Source organism: Clavelina lepadiformis, chromosome 1 (assembly GCF_947623445.1).
Source record: "Clavelina lepadiformis chromosome 1, kaClaLepa1.1, whole genome shotgun sequence".
Classification (NCBI taxonomy): Eukaryota; Metazoa; Chordata; class Ascidiacea; order Aplousobranchia; family Clavelinidae; genus Clavelina; species Clavelina lepadiformis.
The window spans coordinates 11,162,378-11,179,562 of NC_135240.1; the positions used below are offsets into that span (position 1 = coordinate 11,162,378).

The 17,185-nt window shown below is 33.9% G+C and overlaps 2 protein-coding genes across 2 annotated transcripts; one reads left to right on the forward strand and one right to left on the reverse strand.

The window, feature by feature from the left end:
* Window positions 1-112: 112 nt before the first annotated feature.
* On the forward strand, window positions 113-4,896 carry LOC143472101 (somatostatin receptor type 2-like). The gene is made up of 9 exons (XM_076969937.1): window positions 113-597; window positions 677-805; window positions 962-1,091; window positions 1,184-1,312; window positions 1,407-1,546; window positions 1,741-1,871; window positions 2,616-2,744; window positions 3,752-3,890; window positions 4,172-4,896. Exons 1-9 carry the CDS (start codon window positions 512-514, stop codon window positions 4,302-4,304), a joined length of 1,146 nt encoding a protein of 381 aa, XP_076826052.1. The 5' UTR covers window positions 113-511; the 3' UTR covers window positions 4,305-4,896.
* A 5,139-nt stretch (window positions 4,897-10,035) lies between these two features.
* LOC143449106 (uncharacterized) lies at window positions 10,036-14,510 on the reverse strand. The gene is made up of 9 exons (XM_076949184.1): window positions 14,495-14,510; window positions 14,076-14,204; window positions 13,391-13,430; window positions 13,115-13,292; window positions 12,619-12,758; window positions 12,271-12,401; window positions 12,034-12,159; window positions 10,441-10,579; window positions 10,036-10,194 (listed from the first exon to the last, which is right to left on the reverse strand). The coding sequence occupies exons 1-9, from the start codon at window positions 14,508-14,510 to the stop codon at window positions 10,080-10,082; spliced, it is 1,014 nt and encodes a 337-aa protein (XP_076805299.1). The 3' UTR covers window positions 10,036-10,079.
* Between the last annotated feature and the right edge of the window lie 2,675 nt (window positions 14,511-17,185).

Below are 17,185 nucleotides of genomic sequence, written 5' to 3' on the forward strand. Positions count from 1 at the left end.
ACAGGGACAAACTGTGGAAATTTAATTATTATGGCTTTTTTCTAAAAACAAGATAGAATTTCGCTTTACTTTCTGGCAGCCAGTCTTGTAAGCATGATCGCGACAAAAAAACATTGGAACTCGGTAATGCGAATGGGGCTTTAATTAGTTGGCTGATTAATTTCAGTCTTATTTATTTAGGGCAAGTTATAGACAACATATAGCAAAGTTTTGATGAAACATGTAAATCGATCTTACGCAGACTGCACGTTTAGGTAAATTTATTACTGTAGGTTATCAAGCAACATACATTAGCATAGGACAGATGAGTACAAAAGTTGCTTTTCAACATATTTCTAAGCAATCTTGAATGCAACGCGAGATAAACAAAACCAGATAAATATCTTGAGATGAGCTATACTCAAATCTGTACAGCTTATTCTGCATTTGTATTTTATATACTCGAACGTATGTAGTAGAATAAATTAACCCAGCTTGCATTCGGTTAGTTACCGACACCTGTAGCTGTAAAATGCAATCAACAGACATTTTTGACAACCATACAGCTAGTGTGGCGATCGTTGTTGAAATAACAACGGAAGTTCCTTCATACAACAGGTGAACTATAATATTATCAATAAAGTTATATTGTCTAAATAGAACCAAACCTTAACACAGTTTGCATTGGTATTGTCAGGACTTATTTGCCACCATTCGATGACGTAGGACTTGCGATATCAGCGGGAATTCTCTTGCCAATGGCCGTATTTGGAATATTGGCCAATTCCATTACCATTTACGTCATAACCCAGTCTGATAAGTTGAAGTAAGTTTGGCTATGCGGACAATTAGGTTTTGTAACTAAATTTTTATGCCAGACAGAATCTATACCAATATGTGGAACTTTTATAACTTCGTGTGTTGAAGAACATCGACTGATGTCCATACACTGATCGACTAATTATATCGACATTTTGCACAGGTCGGTTTTTAACTATCTCATCATGAGTTTATGCGTCTCTGATCTCATATCGGCCATATTGAGTCCACTATTCGTTTACAGAAGAACTTGGGGTTTTGATCACTGGACAATATCAACATTCCTTTGTAAGGTTAGAAGAACATTTGAAAAGTTTTCAAACAACCAGCAATATAGTGATGCGTGAAAGTCAGTTACCAACATTTGAAACTTTTTCTGGTTTAGGTTTTTTGGGGTGGGGATACTGGTACATCTGTGGCTACCTCACTGCACATTCTATTTTTTTCTTGTCTAAGATTCATCTCAGTCACATGGCCACATCATTTTAAGCGAATTAATGTCATCCACGTTAAGGTTTGTGATAATCTTTCTCATACCCATTAATTGGACAGATGTATTATGAAAGTGTTGGTGAAACTTGAAAGCTCTTCTTATTGGTGCATACCAGGTGATTATTTTGGCCATGTGGGCGATATCTATTGGTTGTGGATTTGTTCCGTTTGCAATTTGGTTCGACTGCAGGAAAATGAAGAGAAATATATTAAGTATCGAGACAGGATGGCCATCTTGCACGATAAGTCTCGCCTGGTAATAACTAATAATACGTATAATTCTTTATTCGTACATAAGCTCTCACGTTCTCAAAGCAAAAAGTGTACCCATAAATTTATGATGATCTTCAAGAAAACAATAAAAGTCGTATCATGAAAACTTTTCTAACCCAAAGAAGATATAAATACCGTATGTCTGAGTCTGACAAAACATGTTGTGTTAATACATAGGTTTCATCAGTTTAAGAGCTACGCTGTGATAGGATATGCCGTATTCTTCTATGTGCCATCTTGCTTGATTTTGATATTCTCCCTTGGAGTGGCTGCTTCGATAGTTTCCAGAAGACTGAAGCGACGCAAAGGTATCAGAGATTAAAATGTTTTTTCTAAACTCGAATTGCTTAAGTTTGAAAGACATAAGATTCCAAGACGATGATCAGAAACATATTTTTGCAAAAGCGAAAATATATCTGCGTCCAAGCGAGCTTTTTACAAAATTTCAAACTACAAGAAACAAAATTTTTACAAAAATTCTGTTTTCGGTTTCATGAATCGGCGTCAACAAAAAGACAGAGTACAGTACATATACTTAATATGATATAGCCTACATTGTACTGGGGCTGTAAAACATAAAAAGTTCTATGAACAAACATTTCCTGATCGATTTATACACTCACAAAGAACATATTTGGGAAGTTGATTGCTTTGCTGCCGCGTTAAGGTAATTTCCAAAGTTATTTTGGATTACCGACCTAAGCATTAAATAAGGTTCCACTTTTTATAACAGCACTAACCGCGCCGCACAACCATTTTCAAACAAGGAACACAGCAACGTTGTTTTCGTATATACTGTATGTTTGCAACTGAGCATTTCAATATAATCTTAAGTAAAAATATTGTTTTATTAAAATTTATTACTTATCGAAATATTTAATATTGTAAAGATATTTAGTCAGTTTGTCGATCGCATCTATATGGTGTTATTCAGATCAATATTTGTATAATTCTACATTAGCTACATTTCCGATAAACTATATAGCTTCATTAGTTATTTGTAACTTATATTTTTTTTAACGTTTTGATATTTTGAACGGTTCTATTTATAGCACGAAATGATGCAACGTCCGAGAAAACAAATATAGCTGAATCGAAACGACAAAAGAAGGAAAATCAAGCCATCGTTCAACTGATGTTGATCGTAGGATCCTTTGCCATAGGCTACTTACCTCACACCGGTACTTAGTTCGAGATCAAACATACTATGCAACTCTACATCAGTATAGCTTATATTTGTAACTAACTCGTAACAAAGCCTTCAAACTCGAGTAACAAATCAAGTCAAGTAGTTTACTTTTTAAGACTCAAGTAAAGTCGAGTGTTTTGGAAGAAGAGGCCCGAGTCAAGTCAAATCTTTGGGTCAATGAGATTCCAGTGACATAAAGTCAGTTAATATCTGAAACCAAATAAAACCAAAATATACGGGAAAAATATGGTTTCGTTCAGCAAGGCCGTAGATGCATTTGCATATAAATTACGTTATTTTGATTTACATTTTAAGGTTCTTTGGGCTTATACAGAAAATTTCACCTAAATAAACGTGCTTGGACGAAACCACCAGAAAATGTATTCCTTTGCTCCAAATATTTTATAGTTATAGTTATAAGTCAAACATTAGACAAAAGTGACTCGAATCGGATATAAGTCATGTTGTCGATTTGAGTCATTGAGAATTTGTCATGAAGAAGGTCTTAAAACTTGCAACTCTAAAACGGGTTCAGTTTGTATATATTTTTACCTCCAGGCTCCAACGGAATAATTCCACTTTACAAAAGATAGCAACAGCGCAACGTTGGCTGTTAATTTCTGTGTTTTTGGTTAATTTTGAGATGGGAGTATTGTTGAATAAATGTAATGATTATTTTTAAATAAAATTCAAAGAATTGCCACACTTGTAAAGTTGGGATTCTTGTCACGTGGTTATAGGATTATTTCGGCGGTGAGGTAAATACAGATCAATACTGTTGAAAATGTATCCATTTGTTTATTTGTTTTTTCACAAGTATGAGTATTACAAGAACGAAACAGCTATGGAAACATTATAAATCACAGCTTGTGCCACTCTCGTCTAAGCTGTACATTGTGGGTTATATTTCATATCACGCACGCAGTTTGCGATCAAAATAATCATTCTTGTTATTATGTTTTTTAATTTTACCTCACTTTTATATGTTTCTATGCATAGCTTACCACATATTTGCCACCACAACTAAAGCAGTTACGCGTGAGGATGAAATATATCACTGGTGGTTTGGGATGTCAGAGTATATGTGCCTACGCCTGAGTGAATGTCTCAACCCGATTTTTTACAATTTGGCGTCAAGGTGAGTCGAATAAGACTGTTTAATCTGCATCGAGTATATAAGCAAGGGCGGCGAAAATTGCTCAGGCGTGAAATTAAATCCCAGGCTCTTGATTTCTAATTTAGTTACTGCCTTATTATCGTTAACCAACTTCATTTGGAAAATAAACAAGAAACCACGTTTCGGATAAGTATCGAAATTCACGTTTTGGATAAGTAATTGAATCAATAACTAGAGAGCCGGTAACCAACTTAATGCCGGTAAAAACTTGCTCTTTATGATTTTTATGCTTTCATTCTAAGCAAAATGAGGCGAGAGACCATTCGACATCTTAAAAGAATAAATTGTGGCTGTTCCAAACCGCGAAAGAGGAGAAACAGCACTCCGATTGTTACTGTTAGCAACGGTGCTGGTGCAAGGGGAATCAATGACTGAACCAACATCCAGTGACGAAATTGCGGATTCTTGTGTGAATCGACTTTCGGATGTAATTCTTCAAACCTGTATCTATACCGTATTTACTCGAATAGCATTAGGCGCGATTTTTTTAACGAAAGTATTTTAATAAAGCTATTCTCGAAAGCTTCCTATAAATCATAGTCACCTTCTTTGTTTTGATATAATGAATTTATTTGACCCGTATGTTGAATGCACTAAAATTACTGCTATGTGCTGCTTATGCTGTTAGTAAGTAAGAATAGTTACGTTCGAACAGTCACGGTGGTTACACACTCATAAACTTTTCCGAGTCTAAATACTTATAGTAAATACGGTATAGTCAGGGCAAGTAAAATGTACATGATGTAATATATCAGAATAACTTAAAATCATGTTATGGGACAAGCAATCTGGTAAATATATTCATTAAATTTGTACGGAATGGTCATTTTGATATAAGTCAACCTGTGCATCCACCACGTGTATATTTGTCGATATAGTAGATCAGCACAAAGCGGACCTAATTATGATTACGAAATGGATGTTGCAATAACAAAATGTTTTTCAAATACACGTAATGGTGCTTCTACATTTTGTGTGAGTCCCAACTATTTTGAATGAAGACAATTCTAGCAAATTTTATACATGTAACCTACAACGTAGCTTTTAATTACAGTATGTGTAGCGTTGCAATATAATGTTATTTTGCATAAAAGTTAGTGCTGCTAATACGCTATATTTCTAGAAATAGTTAGGTTAATACTTCACGTATTCAGACACCAGATGCAATGTTTACGCAGCGTAGCACAAAAAAGCTGAAAAAAAGTAGCTTATATTCTTGTCTGGACGCAGGATTTGTCTTAAACAAATTAACAAAAAGATGCAGAGCATTTGTAGGCTTATGGATTTATCGTTTCAGCTAGTTTGTTGGAAATACCAGTTTTAATACTTTTTAAGCGATAGATTTTATATCTTTTTCAGCTTTAATGCATTGGACATTTGCAATAGCACAGTCGTCAAAAAGTTATTTAAAAACGTTTTACAATGAAAAGTGGAAAGAACAGATAGCTGGGGGGACGTGGAAGAGCGCTCATATATTACTAGGTATAGCTACTCTTTGCATAAAAACGTATCGCATATAATTGCATAATATCAACAACTGTAGCCTATCACAGAAAACGTGTACCCTTGAAACCAAAAAATCTTGCATTGTGCAAATATTAACAATCGGAGCAAAGCAACCATCTATAATGTTCCACACCGAAGGCCAAATGCCAAGACAGTTACAACAAATTGACACATCTCCTCTATACCAAACGTTCTTATCAGCTCCTACAGAAACTCCTGTCGTACAGGAAGGTATCACTTTGTTACAACTGAACGTAGTAGGGCACACAAAGACAAAGATCAGAGTTGTCAAACAACTGGCGCAAAAGCACAAATCAACAACCATGCATACTAACTCAAGAGACTCATGCAAGTTACAGATCCAGCTTCAAGATCTTAGGATACTAACTAGCAACCCACACTGACAGTAACAACCATTAGACTGCCACATTTTTGAGAAAGACTACCAGATGTAGTACAACTGCGGTCTGCCTTGCAGGTTTACCAATGGAGTGGAAATAGGTTGATGTTGAAGTCGTAAAAACCATCAACTTATATACAAACCGACTTTATCTGACGTCAGTAAGAAATCCATTCCCAGCTTTAAACTTTCATGTGTTTATGCAGGAAACTTCAACTGCCATAATACTGCATGAGAACATAAAGCAAACAATGTCAATGGCGTATATGTAGCGTCAAAGTATGGTGAAAAACTACTTACCATATCTAACGTTTTGCCCCGGCCAATTTCCAACAAGAGCTTCCAGGTAGTGGACCTTCCACAAATCTAGTGGGACAGCTCACAAAACTGGTCAAATCTGGAGTCAGTAACCTGCCAGCTCCATCCACCCTTAATGCAAAAGTATAACTTACGCAGCCTTCTAAAGTCTATCACAAAGCAATTGGCAGTGAATGGCCGTTCTGATGGACAAATAAGGAACATCTTCTCTTTGTAAAAAACCAATACAGCAAGAGGTGGAAAGCGTCCAAAGCCGATAGGATTCACACTATCAAGTTAATTGGATGTGACGCTCGTTGATGTATTGCCAATAATAATTGGCTGCCAAAAAAACAACTACACACATTTTCTGCAGGTACTTGCGGAAATTGCTCCAGCCAAGTTAAAAGGGTTACCTTTTCAATTTCAAAGGGTAATGTTAGAAACAAAATATCTTTTCAAGCAATAGGGCAAACGTGGAATACCCAGCACTACACAGCCTTCTCCCAGGATTTTAGAGCTTTGATCATCAATGCATGAAATGGCGCATCTCCATTCAACCGCATGGGATCTAAATCTTTTAGCTTCATGCATGTGCGGAGCAGAGCCGCATACTGCGGATCGTATACTGTACCTGAATGAAAACTTTTCGCTCTCCTAACAAAACCTTACAGCCAAGGCGATGGTTGGCAAAGTGGCTGGAACGCCTTGTCATCACCTTTTGACATAATCTTTTGATGAGCTTAAATCACACGCAAGAAGAAGATAGCGTCAGCTCATGCTATTTCACTTTAAAAAAGAAGAAACATGTATAAATGTTTTAAGTAGTAACTTTCAATTAAATGAAAATCATCTGAAATATTACCTTAAAAGACAATGTTCCTTTTTAGGAATTATCTACCTATACTTTTCATGCTTGCCTCAGCAGGGGATTATGCTAGATTATGTTTTCATCCTAAACCGTTTGAGTCTACTGTACTAACTGCTTTCAGCAAGTCAATTACACTGTGCTTCGATGTTGTTTCAATTTTTTCTGTTTCTCAATTTACATTTTTAGTTTTCAAAACATGAGCAAAACCTGTCGAGTTTGCAAAATAGCCACCGCGCGATCTCATCGAGGTGTAAAAAGTGTGCCTTCAACTTTTGAGTAAACTATAAAAACAAAAACACCAAGAAAAATGTATACAAAGTCTATCTGAAGTTTAAGAGCGCAGTTAAACATTTACAAGTCTACACTATCCACATGCTAATTAGTGGAGTATTTTGATCAAGTTTTTTTCCACGCCCTAGACCTCACTCTCTAAATGATAAAAAGTTGCTAAATTCATTACAAACTATTGGTTGAATTTCAAAAAAAGCAACAAATACATAGTATTTATGAACGTATAGCTTTATCGCGTATAGTGAAAAAAACTTAATAAATTTTATTTCAGTGAGGTATATGACAAAATTTTGCTTTTTATCTCTTAGGTTGCAGAATATGTTAAAACTTATGCCAAAACTTATATTATCCTTAATTCTTCATGCATCTATCCACGACCATTTTTTCCGGGTTACAATGCAGGAGGGGTGAATACATTTAGAAGGATGTTTATTCATCACAAAAACACAAAACAAAAAAAATAAAGAAAGGTTTCAGCTATCAATGGAATTACTTTTGTTACCTGTACATGTTTTATTGGCTTATGATTATGTCGATGTGAATGCATAACCGTAAGTAATCAGAAAGCAGAAACCAGGCTATAATATAAGCTACAAAGTGACGTTGAAGCCAAAGTATAACGTTGTAAGACAATACATATTTTTACTCAAATGCCTCAAGAAGCAACTGTGTTTTGTACAAAATGTTGGGCTAATCAATCAGGGAAGTTAGCTCATCAAGAACAATTTCAATTAACACCACGTATATGGGGAAACAACATCAAGCGAAGAACTTCAAATCAGCAAAAAGCATTTTTTGATTTGAAATGTGTATTTTTTGGTTTGCATGTATAAATGTATATAAACAGTAAGTTTTCTGTACCATTTATAAAATTGAAATTTAAAAAAATTGAAGTGTTTTAACTTCTATCTGTTAAGGAGATTAAAAGCACCAGCTTGTACAAGAACGTTTATAGATGTGCTGACTGGCCGTTACCACTTCCCAGTGCCCCAAACCTGGCTGCTCGGTAATATAAACTTTTATTCTCGGCTGTTACTAATTATTGGGCACTGTATGTTATTTGCGATGTAAACTTATTACATAATTTAATTTACAATATAATTTCTAATTTTTTGCAGTTATGAAAAACAGCTATAACGTAATTAATGCAAACTCTTTTTAAAACTGAAATAACCTTAGCTGACCCTACGTATCTGTAGCGGCTTGGGTGGCATTTTTAATACCATTACATCATTTCTTGGAAAAGTGTTTTCCAGCTATTGATTGAAGTTTATGAATTTGTTTTTTGATAACACTTGAACTGTCGTTTGATATTTGGAAACCTACTCTAAACAACTTCATGTGAAAACTCCTTTTAGTACGTTCCCAGGTTGTTTCCAGCACCTGTGCTGATAAGAAATTTTTATTGTAAATGCCCGCTTCTTAACTTTATACTGATTGTATTTATCTACACGTCAGCTTCAACTGCATATAACTCCCATTGCCAACACATTGTTTCCTTCGCTGCACATGTTTTGAAATGCTCCGTTTTTCTTGCTGAATATTTTCAACCCATCGCTTCACGTTTTAAAAGCTCCCACTTCTACCGGCGACCAGACGGAGAGACACAGAGAGAGTCATATGAGCTTACTACGCTAGTCATGGTGTTTGCAACTCAATAGACATCTTATAAGCAGTCGTATTACTGTGTTTTTGATTATGCGTAATATTGAGAAAGTGTACAGCAACTACAATAAAAACCTTTGCTTGTAAACTATATCTGTTGTAATATTACAAGCTTTCGGCTGACAAGAGGTTAGAGTATTCTAACCGCACGCAACAATAGAGTCAGATAATTAACTCAACAAGTAAAGTAAGTTAACATAACATAAGTTAAGACAGATAAGCTCTGCATCTGCATTAATAAGCTCTGCATATCAAAGAGCAATAAGAGAAAGAAAGGAAAAGTAGGAAAAGTGCAATATTGCAGTTCCAGTTGATTACTGGGTAATTTGCCAATTGCAGATGTATTATTTTATACATAAAGTTATACGTATTTACCTCTTTTGTGATAGTAAAATGAGTTATGCATTTAATGTGTATACGCACAGCACGATGTTAACTCCGATTATCATACGCATACATTAGTTTAAATAAAGTATACTCTACAATTTTGTATGATTTTAAAATACATTTCATTTTTAAAAAGCAAACTGCATTCCTTTTTAGTTAGCCCTTGTATGTTCTATTCCTGCTGACTTTAACAAATTCATGAATTGTTACTTCATAGATAAACGTTATACAAGCTTGCATTCCTAGCAATAAAAATAAAATGTTTTGTTCAATTCAGTTGTGTTTACATTGCGCTGCTCTGTTGTCGCATTGACGTAATTTGCCTTGATAATAAGCAAAACTCAACCAGCTACAATTCATCAGTAACATCAACATCGCTCTAAATTACAGCACGTATAAATGAACACTATACGTTGCACAACAATCAAAAATATCAAGTGTGCGAAGATAAACAATTGTGCGAATAGTTACAACATCACATTGAAACTTGCATTGTATAATACAGTGCGTACCAGTACAATATACGTTATCACTAAAATCTTCCAGTTGCCAGGAATAAATGAGGTTTTTTACAGTTTACCTAATGCCTAAACGGCTATTAAATGTATGCAGTAACAATTTGGTTATAGCTAAAGCACAATACCAGCTTATATTACGACGAGGTACAGCAGTAACAACCAAATTACAAATTATTATCATTCTTCTGCGGATGAATTCATGCTTGTTCTTTCGTTTATACCGTATTTTGATCCAAAGTGCGAATGCAAACTGGTTTTGACGTTTTACTGGGAGTATTGGATTTGCCGCCAATCTTCATTATTAATGCCATTGTTTCATGCCGCATTTTTCTGTTAATATTGGTTCAAAATTTTCATAAATTGTTTATAAAATTATACCTATATTTTTAATTATAACCAGACTTGTTGTTTAGGCAAAGATTTTATAGTTTTGCTGCTGGTATATGCAGGTAATACTAAAACAACATTTGTTTATGCAACTTGGTATTTTTAGTTTTTCATATTTACGTCTTCCTGAAAGAATGATTACGCATTACGTCATCTGTTGCCACAAATACATTAGGGGGGCATACTTACGGTGATGATAAATTGTAGAAAATAGGATTGAGGCATTCGCTGATACGAAGTGTAATGTATTCAAGTTGGCCAAACCACCATTGCATATGTAAGTCGGATTGGGTCTTTGGCTTAGACGTGGTTGCAACAAAGTGGAAAGCTTTCAAAGAATGTATTAATATGAATGCGCTAGTCCAAAATTATTTGTGCGAAATATGCTTTAAACATAAACTCGTTTAGTTTTTTTCTGGGTACGTGAGCTTAACTCAAACAGAGCTGTGTAATTGCTGTTTAAAGCCAATTTAAGACTTTCAAATTACAAAAGTTATTTGAAAGTTTTTCGAATGCAGTTTCACAACTCACAGCACGTCCCATGAACCTCTACCGACGATATAGTTATATGAGATGAAAGCCTTTAACCATATTTGTCAAACACTTAACCGACGCGAAGTTGGTTAACGTTTATTTGATAGTGACTTCTTCGCAATTAAAGTTGATTTCCGTTTCCTATGATTTTAGGTAAAAGAAAGTGGGATACAAGGCATATGTAACTGAGCTAAGAACTATTTTTAAGAGAGTTTTCTAAAAAAAAACGATAAAAAGATGCGGTGACTAAGTATCTGGGTAGAATGCCTAGAATCTAGGCGAGAATGGTTGGAGTTAACATTGTGTGTGCGCAATAAAATCTCAGTTTGTTATACAAAACAACGGATAAATATACGCGATTTTGTTACTTTTCGAGTAAATTTACTCTTCAAATTATCAACATTTAAGAAGTTCGGCCTATTAATTAAGTTTTTTCTGAAGAGATTAAGAGTTTATGTTGTGTTAAATTTATCAATGGCCGATTAATTAATTATTAAAACGGATACTTTCAAGTATTTGTCCAAAATAACCTACAAAGTCAATTACCGATTAATTAAATTATCTACATGCCGTTGAGTTCTTGCAATTTTAATGTAATCTATCAGTTATGAACTAGTCCACATTTGTTTAAATTTTGATTTAATTTTTAAATTTATGTTGTTGAATTTATTTTTATAATTTATTCCATTGATTTATAAAGATTGATGATTTATTGGAATTTATAGAGTTTTTATTAATCTATTTAAATTTATTGAAATTTGTATAATTTTATTTTCATTTGTATGTTTTTTCTAGTTTTTAGAAAAATTTTTTTGTTTTGTTTCAATTAAATTATTTCTTTAGATTTTGTTTCGGTTTTGATAATAAGTTATTCTAATTTGTTCAAATTCATTTGATGTTTTTAGGCTACGTTTATTTCAACTAAAGTGAGTTTTTTATGCATTTAATTTATAGTTTTTTGACTATTTTATATAGATGGTTAAATTAAATAATTAATTTAAATGTGTTTAAATTTATTCAGATTCACGAAAATTCTTTGGAATTTGTTTTAAGTCCTCACTTTTTACAACAAACAGCAAGTGTGTTAAAACGTTACCTATATACGTTTCGAATCAGTCCGAATAAGTAACCGAGGAACCGCAAACATTCACTTCAAATAATTTCCCGCAATGTTGCGAACGAGCTTGCAGAAGCACCACAAAGTTGTTTTCCAAAGAAACATGAAATGGATTTTATTATGATATTTACCTGTATGAGGAAGGTATCCTATTGCAAATGATCCGACGATCAACAAAAGTTGCAAGACGGCCTTTTTTTCTTTCTTCTGCTGCTTTTGCTCTTGTGAGTTCTCCATTTGGTGTTTTTTCTTCATAGCTGGTTATTATAAGTATGACGCTCGGTTAAGTCTCGTATAGCACAGTATAACTGGATATCTTTTTTATAAGCAAACGTATATACTGTATTATACTCGTTTTTATACTGTACCTTCACGTCTCTGGATTTTCCTCAAATAAATAATATAAACGATTCTAGTAGACAAAACAGTAATCAAGACCATCGGAATGTAAAAGAAAATTGAGTATCCGACTTTTGAGTACATTTTGAGCATACCCAATCTGCAAAAATAATGCAATAAAACCGGTTATAACCAATAAGCCAGAACGTCAATGTTTCAACGCCAATTACCATCTTGGTCTTCTGTTATCGCCAAACTTTCGTTTTGAATACAATCCTTACATTTTCAAATAAATCAAGTTACCAAATTTAAACAAATTTTTCTTGAAAAAACATACCATTTACCCAAAATAGCTTGCAAATAATTTCCATTCTGACCTTTCTGTGTATGATGCGCAGGATGGCCATGCTCTCTCTGGGTTGGAAGCATGTCGATTTATAAGACGAGCACCAAATATAAATACAAATGGAATAAAACCTGCACCAAAAGAAATCACCCAAACGACGATAAGAGCCAACTAAAAACAAATTCATATAATTACTTTTACAACTACGAAAAGGGGCGTTTGATGAATTTAAACAATACGTTGTTTATGAATTGAGGCTTAGAATTGGCTTAGATTTGAAGTAAAAAATTTAATGTGCAATATTTCACGGCATAAAAATACCTGCTTAATAATGTTGCAAAGCGTTTAATCATGTGTTAGTGTTATCCTAAAGCAAATTTCTTGCTGTCATATCTATCTTCACCGCTGGCTAGCAACTGCCTGCCTTTGACAAATTCATGCAGAAAAGAATAAACTTTTCAAACGAATTTCAGTTATTTTATGTGTGATATTGACTAGTAGTTTGACATATTTGGTCATGATGAAACAAGAAGAAGAAGAAAAGAAACTAAAATTAAATAAGTTGGACTTGGGGTTTTATTATAATTGAAGTGGTCTATGGGCACAAAAATGTTTAGGGATTGTGAGAAATAGTGACATTCATTTTCAAACTGTCTCATGCTAGATTGTTGACATCGGCCTGTTGCATCCTTCGATTTTAAGTCTCTGTTCAGCAGCCGTCAACATCATTAAGTTCATTAGCAGAATTTTGTGTCAAATGTAATGTGTTAAACTTTTTGGGTGTTGGATGAAGTTTTACTAACTTTTGCATTTCAATCGGTTTTTCTTTATATGTTCGTTTCGCTTGGGATTACGAGAAAATATTGAATTAGAGAACATTTAAAAATACTTATTCTGCAACTTTTAAGACTAAAACCAGCTGTGTATCGTCAGCGGTTTTCGACTTATGGCATTTCTGACGAATTTGTCCCCTTGTTAACCTTTCGGGCGTGGTTGTCATGTTTTCTGCGAACCACCCAAAATCTATTTGGGGTGTAGTTTTATGACCAAAGGCAGGTGTTCAGTTACCCTTTTCTTAATTTTCAAAAATTTTGATTTTTTACTCCGTCCCAGTGGGTATTCCTTTAAAATAGAGTAAATCCTAACAAAAATTTAGAGTGTAGCTCCTTTAAGACGAATAGCCTGCGCACTTTACTGGTTACACGGCAACTCCAGCAGCCAATCTTATGAAAAGCATGGTGTTCTGAACTTCTTTGGAGCCTATCAGTTAAGTCGAGAGAAGATTCTTAACGTTTCGGCAACCCGAGATTTTTACTGCTGCCCAAGCTTGCGTCCCGCAAATGTTACTCGAGCGTCGTTATCCAAGCCGTAACACGGCATGGGAGACGGCAGTTACGAGAATGAAATTTCGAAATCTAACCGTGCTTTATTGTCATACCATGTTTCAGTTGTAGTCCGCCCGACGTGACACACTGCGTGATGCCTTACCTTTACGTGTTTGATCGTAATGCGGTTGAACCAATGAGGATACATAATTGAAGTTAAGCGGAAGAAAGCAAACAATAATATGTGAAGTGACGTTGCTACAGATGTAAAATTGTCTCCGGCCCAAAATATCTGTAAAGTTTTAAAGATGTGATTGGTTCATCTGAATCACAAAGCTATTGTTGAAACAAGTAAATTAGAGCAAAACCTTTGGATAAAAACTTTTAACCTATAGTTTTTCTTTGTTAATGTTAGATTATTATACAGATTTAATTAGATTGTTAAATGTTTATATTAATAGTTTAAGTTTATAACCAACCAACCAACTAACTAATTAACTTTCAAGTTGGCCAAATCTATTTTTTATCTTTTAGAAAAGACAAATCCATACTTTGTATATAATTATAGATATGAAATCACACATGCATTTCTAATCATATTTAGTACTTTGCACAAAGCATCCGAAAGGTTCCAAGAAAGAAAACCCCAAGTGCGTCGATATAAGAAGAGAGGACTGAGCATTGCTGATATAAGGTCAGAAAAGCAAATGCTGAAGATGACGTAGTTGAACTTTGACCTAAAGAAGAAGGTTATTGTGTTTAAGTGAGTACCTCTTTGTTTATTTGGATGTAGATTAAAATAATTTATTTATTTTGAAATTTTGATGCCAATAACAGGTCATATATGTTAAAACCTTATACGTTGACGTTGTGTTAAGAAAAATTGTTTATACAGAAGCAAAGAAAATATTTGTCTCACTTTAACTTCGGCGATCGGTAAATGACGATGATTGTCACAATGTTTCCAACAACTCCAAAGACAAAAAGAGGTAATATAATGGAAGCTGTTATTGCAATTTCGGTTTCACCAAACATCAGCCTGAAATTAACATATATAAAACAAAGTTACGGCTGCCACTAGCTATTTGAGAGAAGGGAGCATTATGGGCCACTGCCACGAACCCAAGTTTTTGGCACCACATAGGGGACTTTATTGTATGTATATTATTTATATATACATTTACATATATCATAAGTTTTAGACATTCGAAAACTTGACTGAATTCTTTTAATCACATAATAATACACGAATTCGACGGCGTTAAATATTGGTCGCGATAAATTAATTGCTAGAATTTAGTTCGATTATTTCTATCGCGTTTATGGAAATCTGATGGAGCAAAGCGAATTTTTGAATTAATTCAGCTGTATGTACACAAATGGGAATACATTTTATTTGCAGCCAATTTTAAGCATTTTTTAAAGAGTAAATGTTTTGGGCTCCCGGTGGGTAAACTCGATAGTTTTAGGCCCAGATCTCGAAACGTGTTAATCTCCCTCAACACAATTTTAAATATGTAACCGAAAAATACTTACTTGAACGTATCATTTGCCAAGCTCAGCATGTCTGTAGTAGAAATAACCTTGCTTGTTGGTGATTCGCTAAACGACATGATTCTTACTCTTACTATAACCTAACGGGAATCTAAAGGCTCTGCTACTTTTGAAGTCGTCTGTGAGATTATGAAGAATCTTCAACCGCGTTGAAAAAGTATCCGTTTCTAAAGAAATATGTTGTCGATTAATTATTCATCATTAATTATGACGCTACAATTGAAGAATTTCTGTTAACACTCATGCATATTTAAAGAAAAGTAGGTTTCCCATGCACGAAAGCAGCCTGTAGGCAACTATAAGATATGTATATGAAAGTAATTCAGTTATGTCTCAAAATTCGCAAAATGAAACAACAAAAAAAGTGCATAAAAATCCAATGACCAAGTTAATTATTGAAATTCTTACAAGCTCCAGAAACTATTATTAATATTATGATCACGTATACAAACATACGGACCCAATATCATATATTCACCGTCCCGAATCAAATCAATCGTTATTCAATTCTTTTTTATGAAAAATTAATATTCAGTATTTACAAAATTTATTTAAGCTTTTCTTCACTTCAATTTAGTACTAAATTTAAAAAAGTATAATCAATGATAAATTGGATTGTAGTTTAACCTCTAATTCTTGCAATATAAAGAAATAAAATGCATTTTTTGATCAATTAATATGCATATGATGAGAAATATTTCTATTTTCAATGTGGATATGTCAAAAATCGTGCTTTTCTTGTTGATTTTTAAATGTTTTTAACTTAGTTAATTATTTTATCCCATTTTTTTTCCCATTTCATTGGCCCACGCGGTATTTTTCGAAATCACTTATATTAATTATCAACTGAATCGCCTGCGTAATTTATGGCCAACTTACATTTCGAGAAATTGGCATTTTAGTGTTTGCTTTCTTTGTCTATTCCTCTATATACTATAGTATAGAGTATAGATTATAGAGCAATAGATAGTAGAGATAATAGTTAATGTAGATAATAGAGCAATAGATAGATAATATACTATAGACTCTAGAGCAGGGGTGCGCAACTGTTCAAATTAATTTTATTGCATCACAATTTATTTCTAAGATTAGAAATTAGCAGTAAACACTCAAGTGGCTCGCGCAATCATTGGTAAATCGCATGTGGCCCTTTGGCCAAAAAGGTTGGACACCTCTGACCTACAGGTATATATTTCAATAGTATTGCGATTGTAAAATAACGGTAACAAACAACATAATTTTGATAGCTTTGAAGATGAAAAAGGCAACAAAAATCTAAACCGAAATGGCAGCAATTTCGGGTCAAGGAAATAGTGTTCTATAAAACTCATATAACACTTTTGCAAAATGTGTACAAACCATTTGTCATGTTAGTTGTATACAGAAAACAGCAAACGAAAATGTATCGTTTTATAATTATAGTACAAAGCTATTAGTTTAAAATATAAGCTGCAAGCATTTGATTTACGTACATGCAATGCAGTCCTTTCTCAAATTACGCTATAAAAGACCATAAATTTGTAATGATATGAAAGAGCAATAAAACTTAAGTTGCAAATACTTCGATTCAGGGGAATAATGCAAGAAACAAAGTAAAGTGTTTCATTTTTGGCGAGCAGATTCTTTCTCGTTGCTTTGTTTGTTGTAACCTTGTCAATAATGTTAACGGAAACTGGTTTTAGCTTGATGCTGCTGATAACTGATTGCCGCAAATCTGTT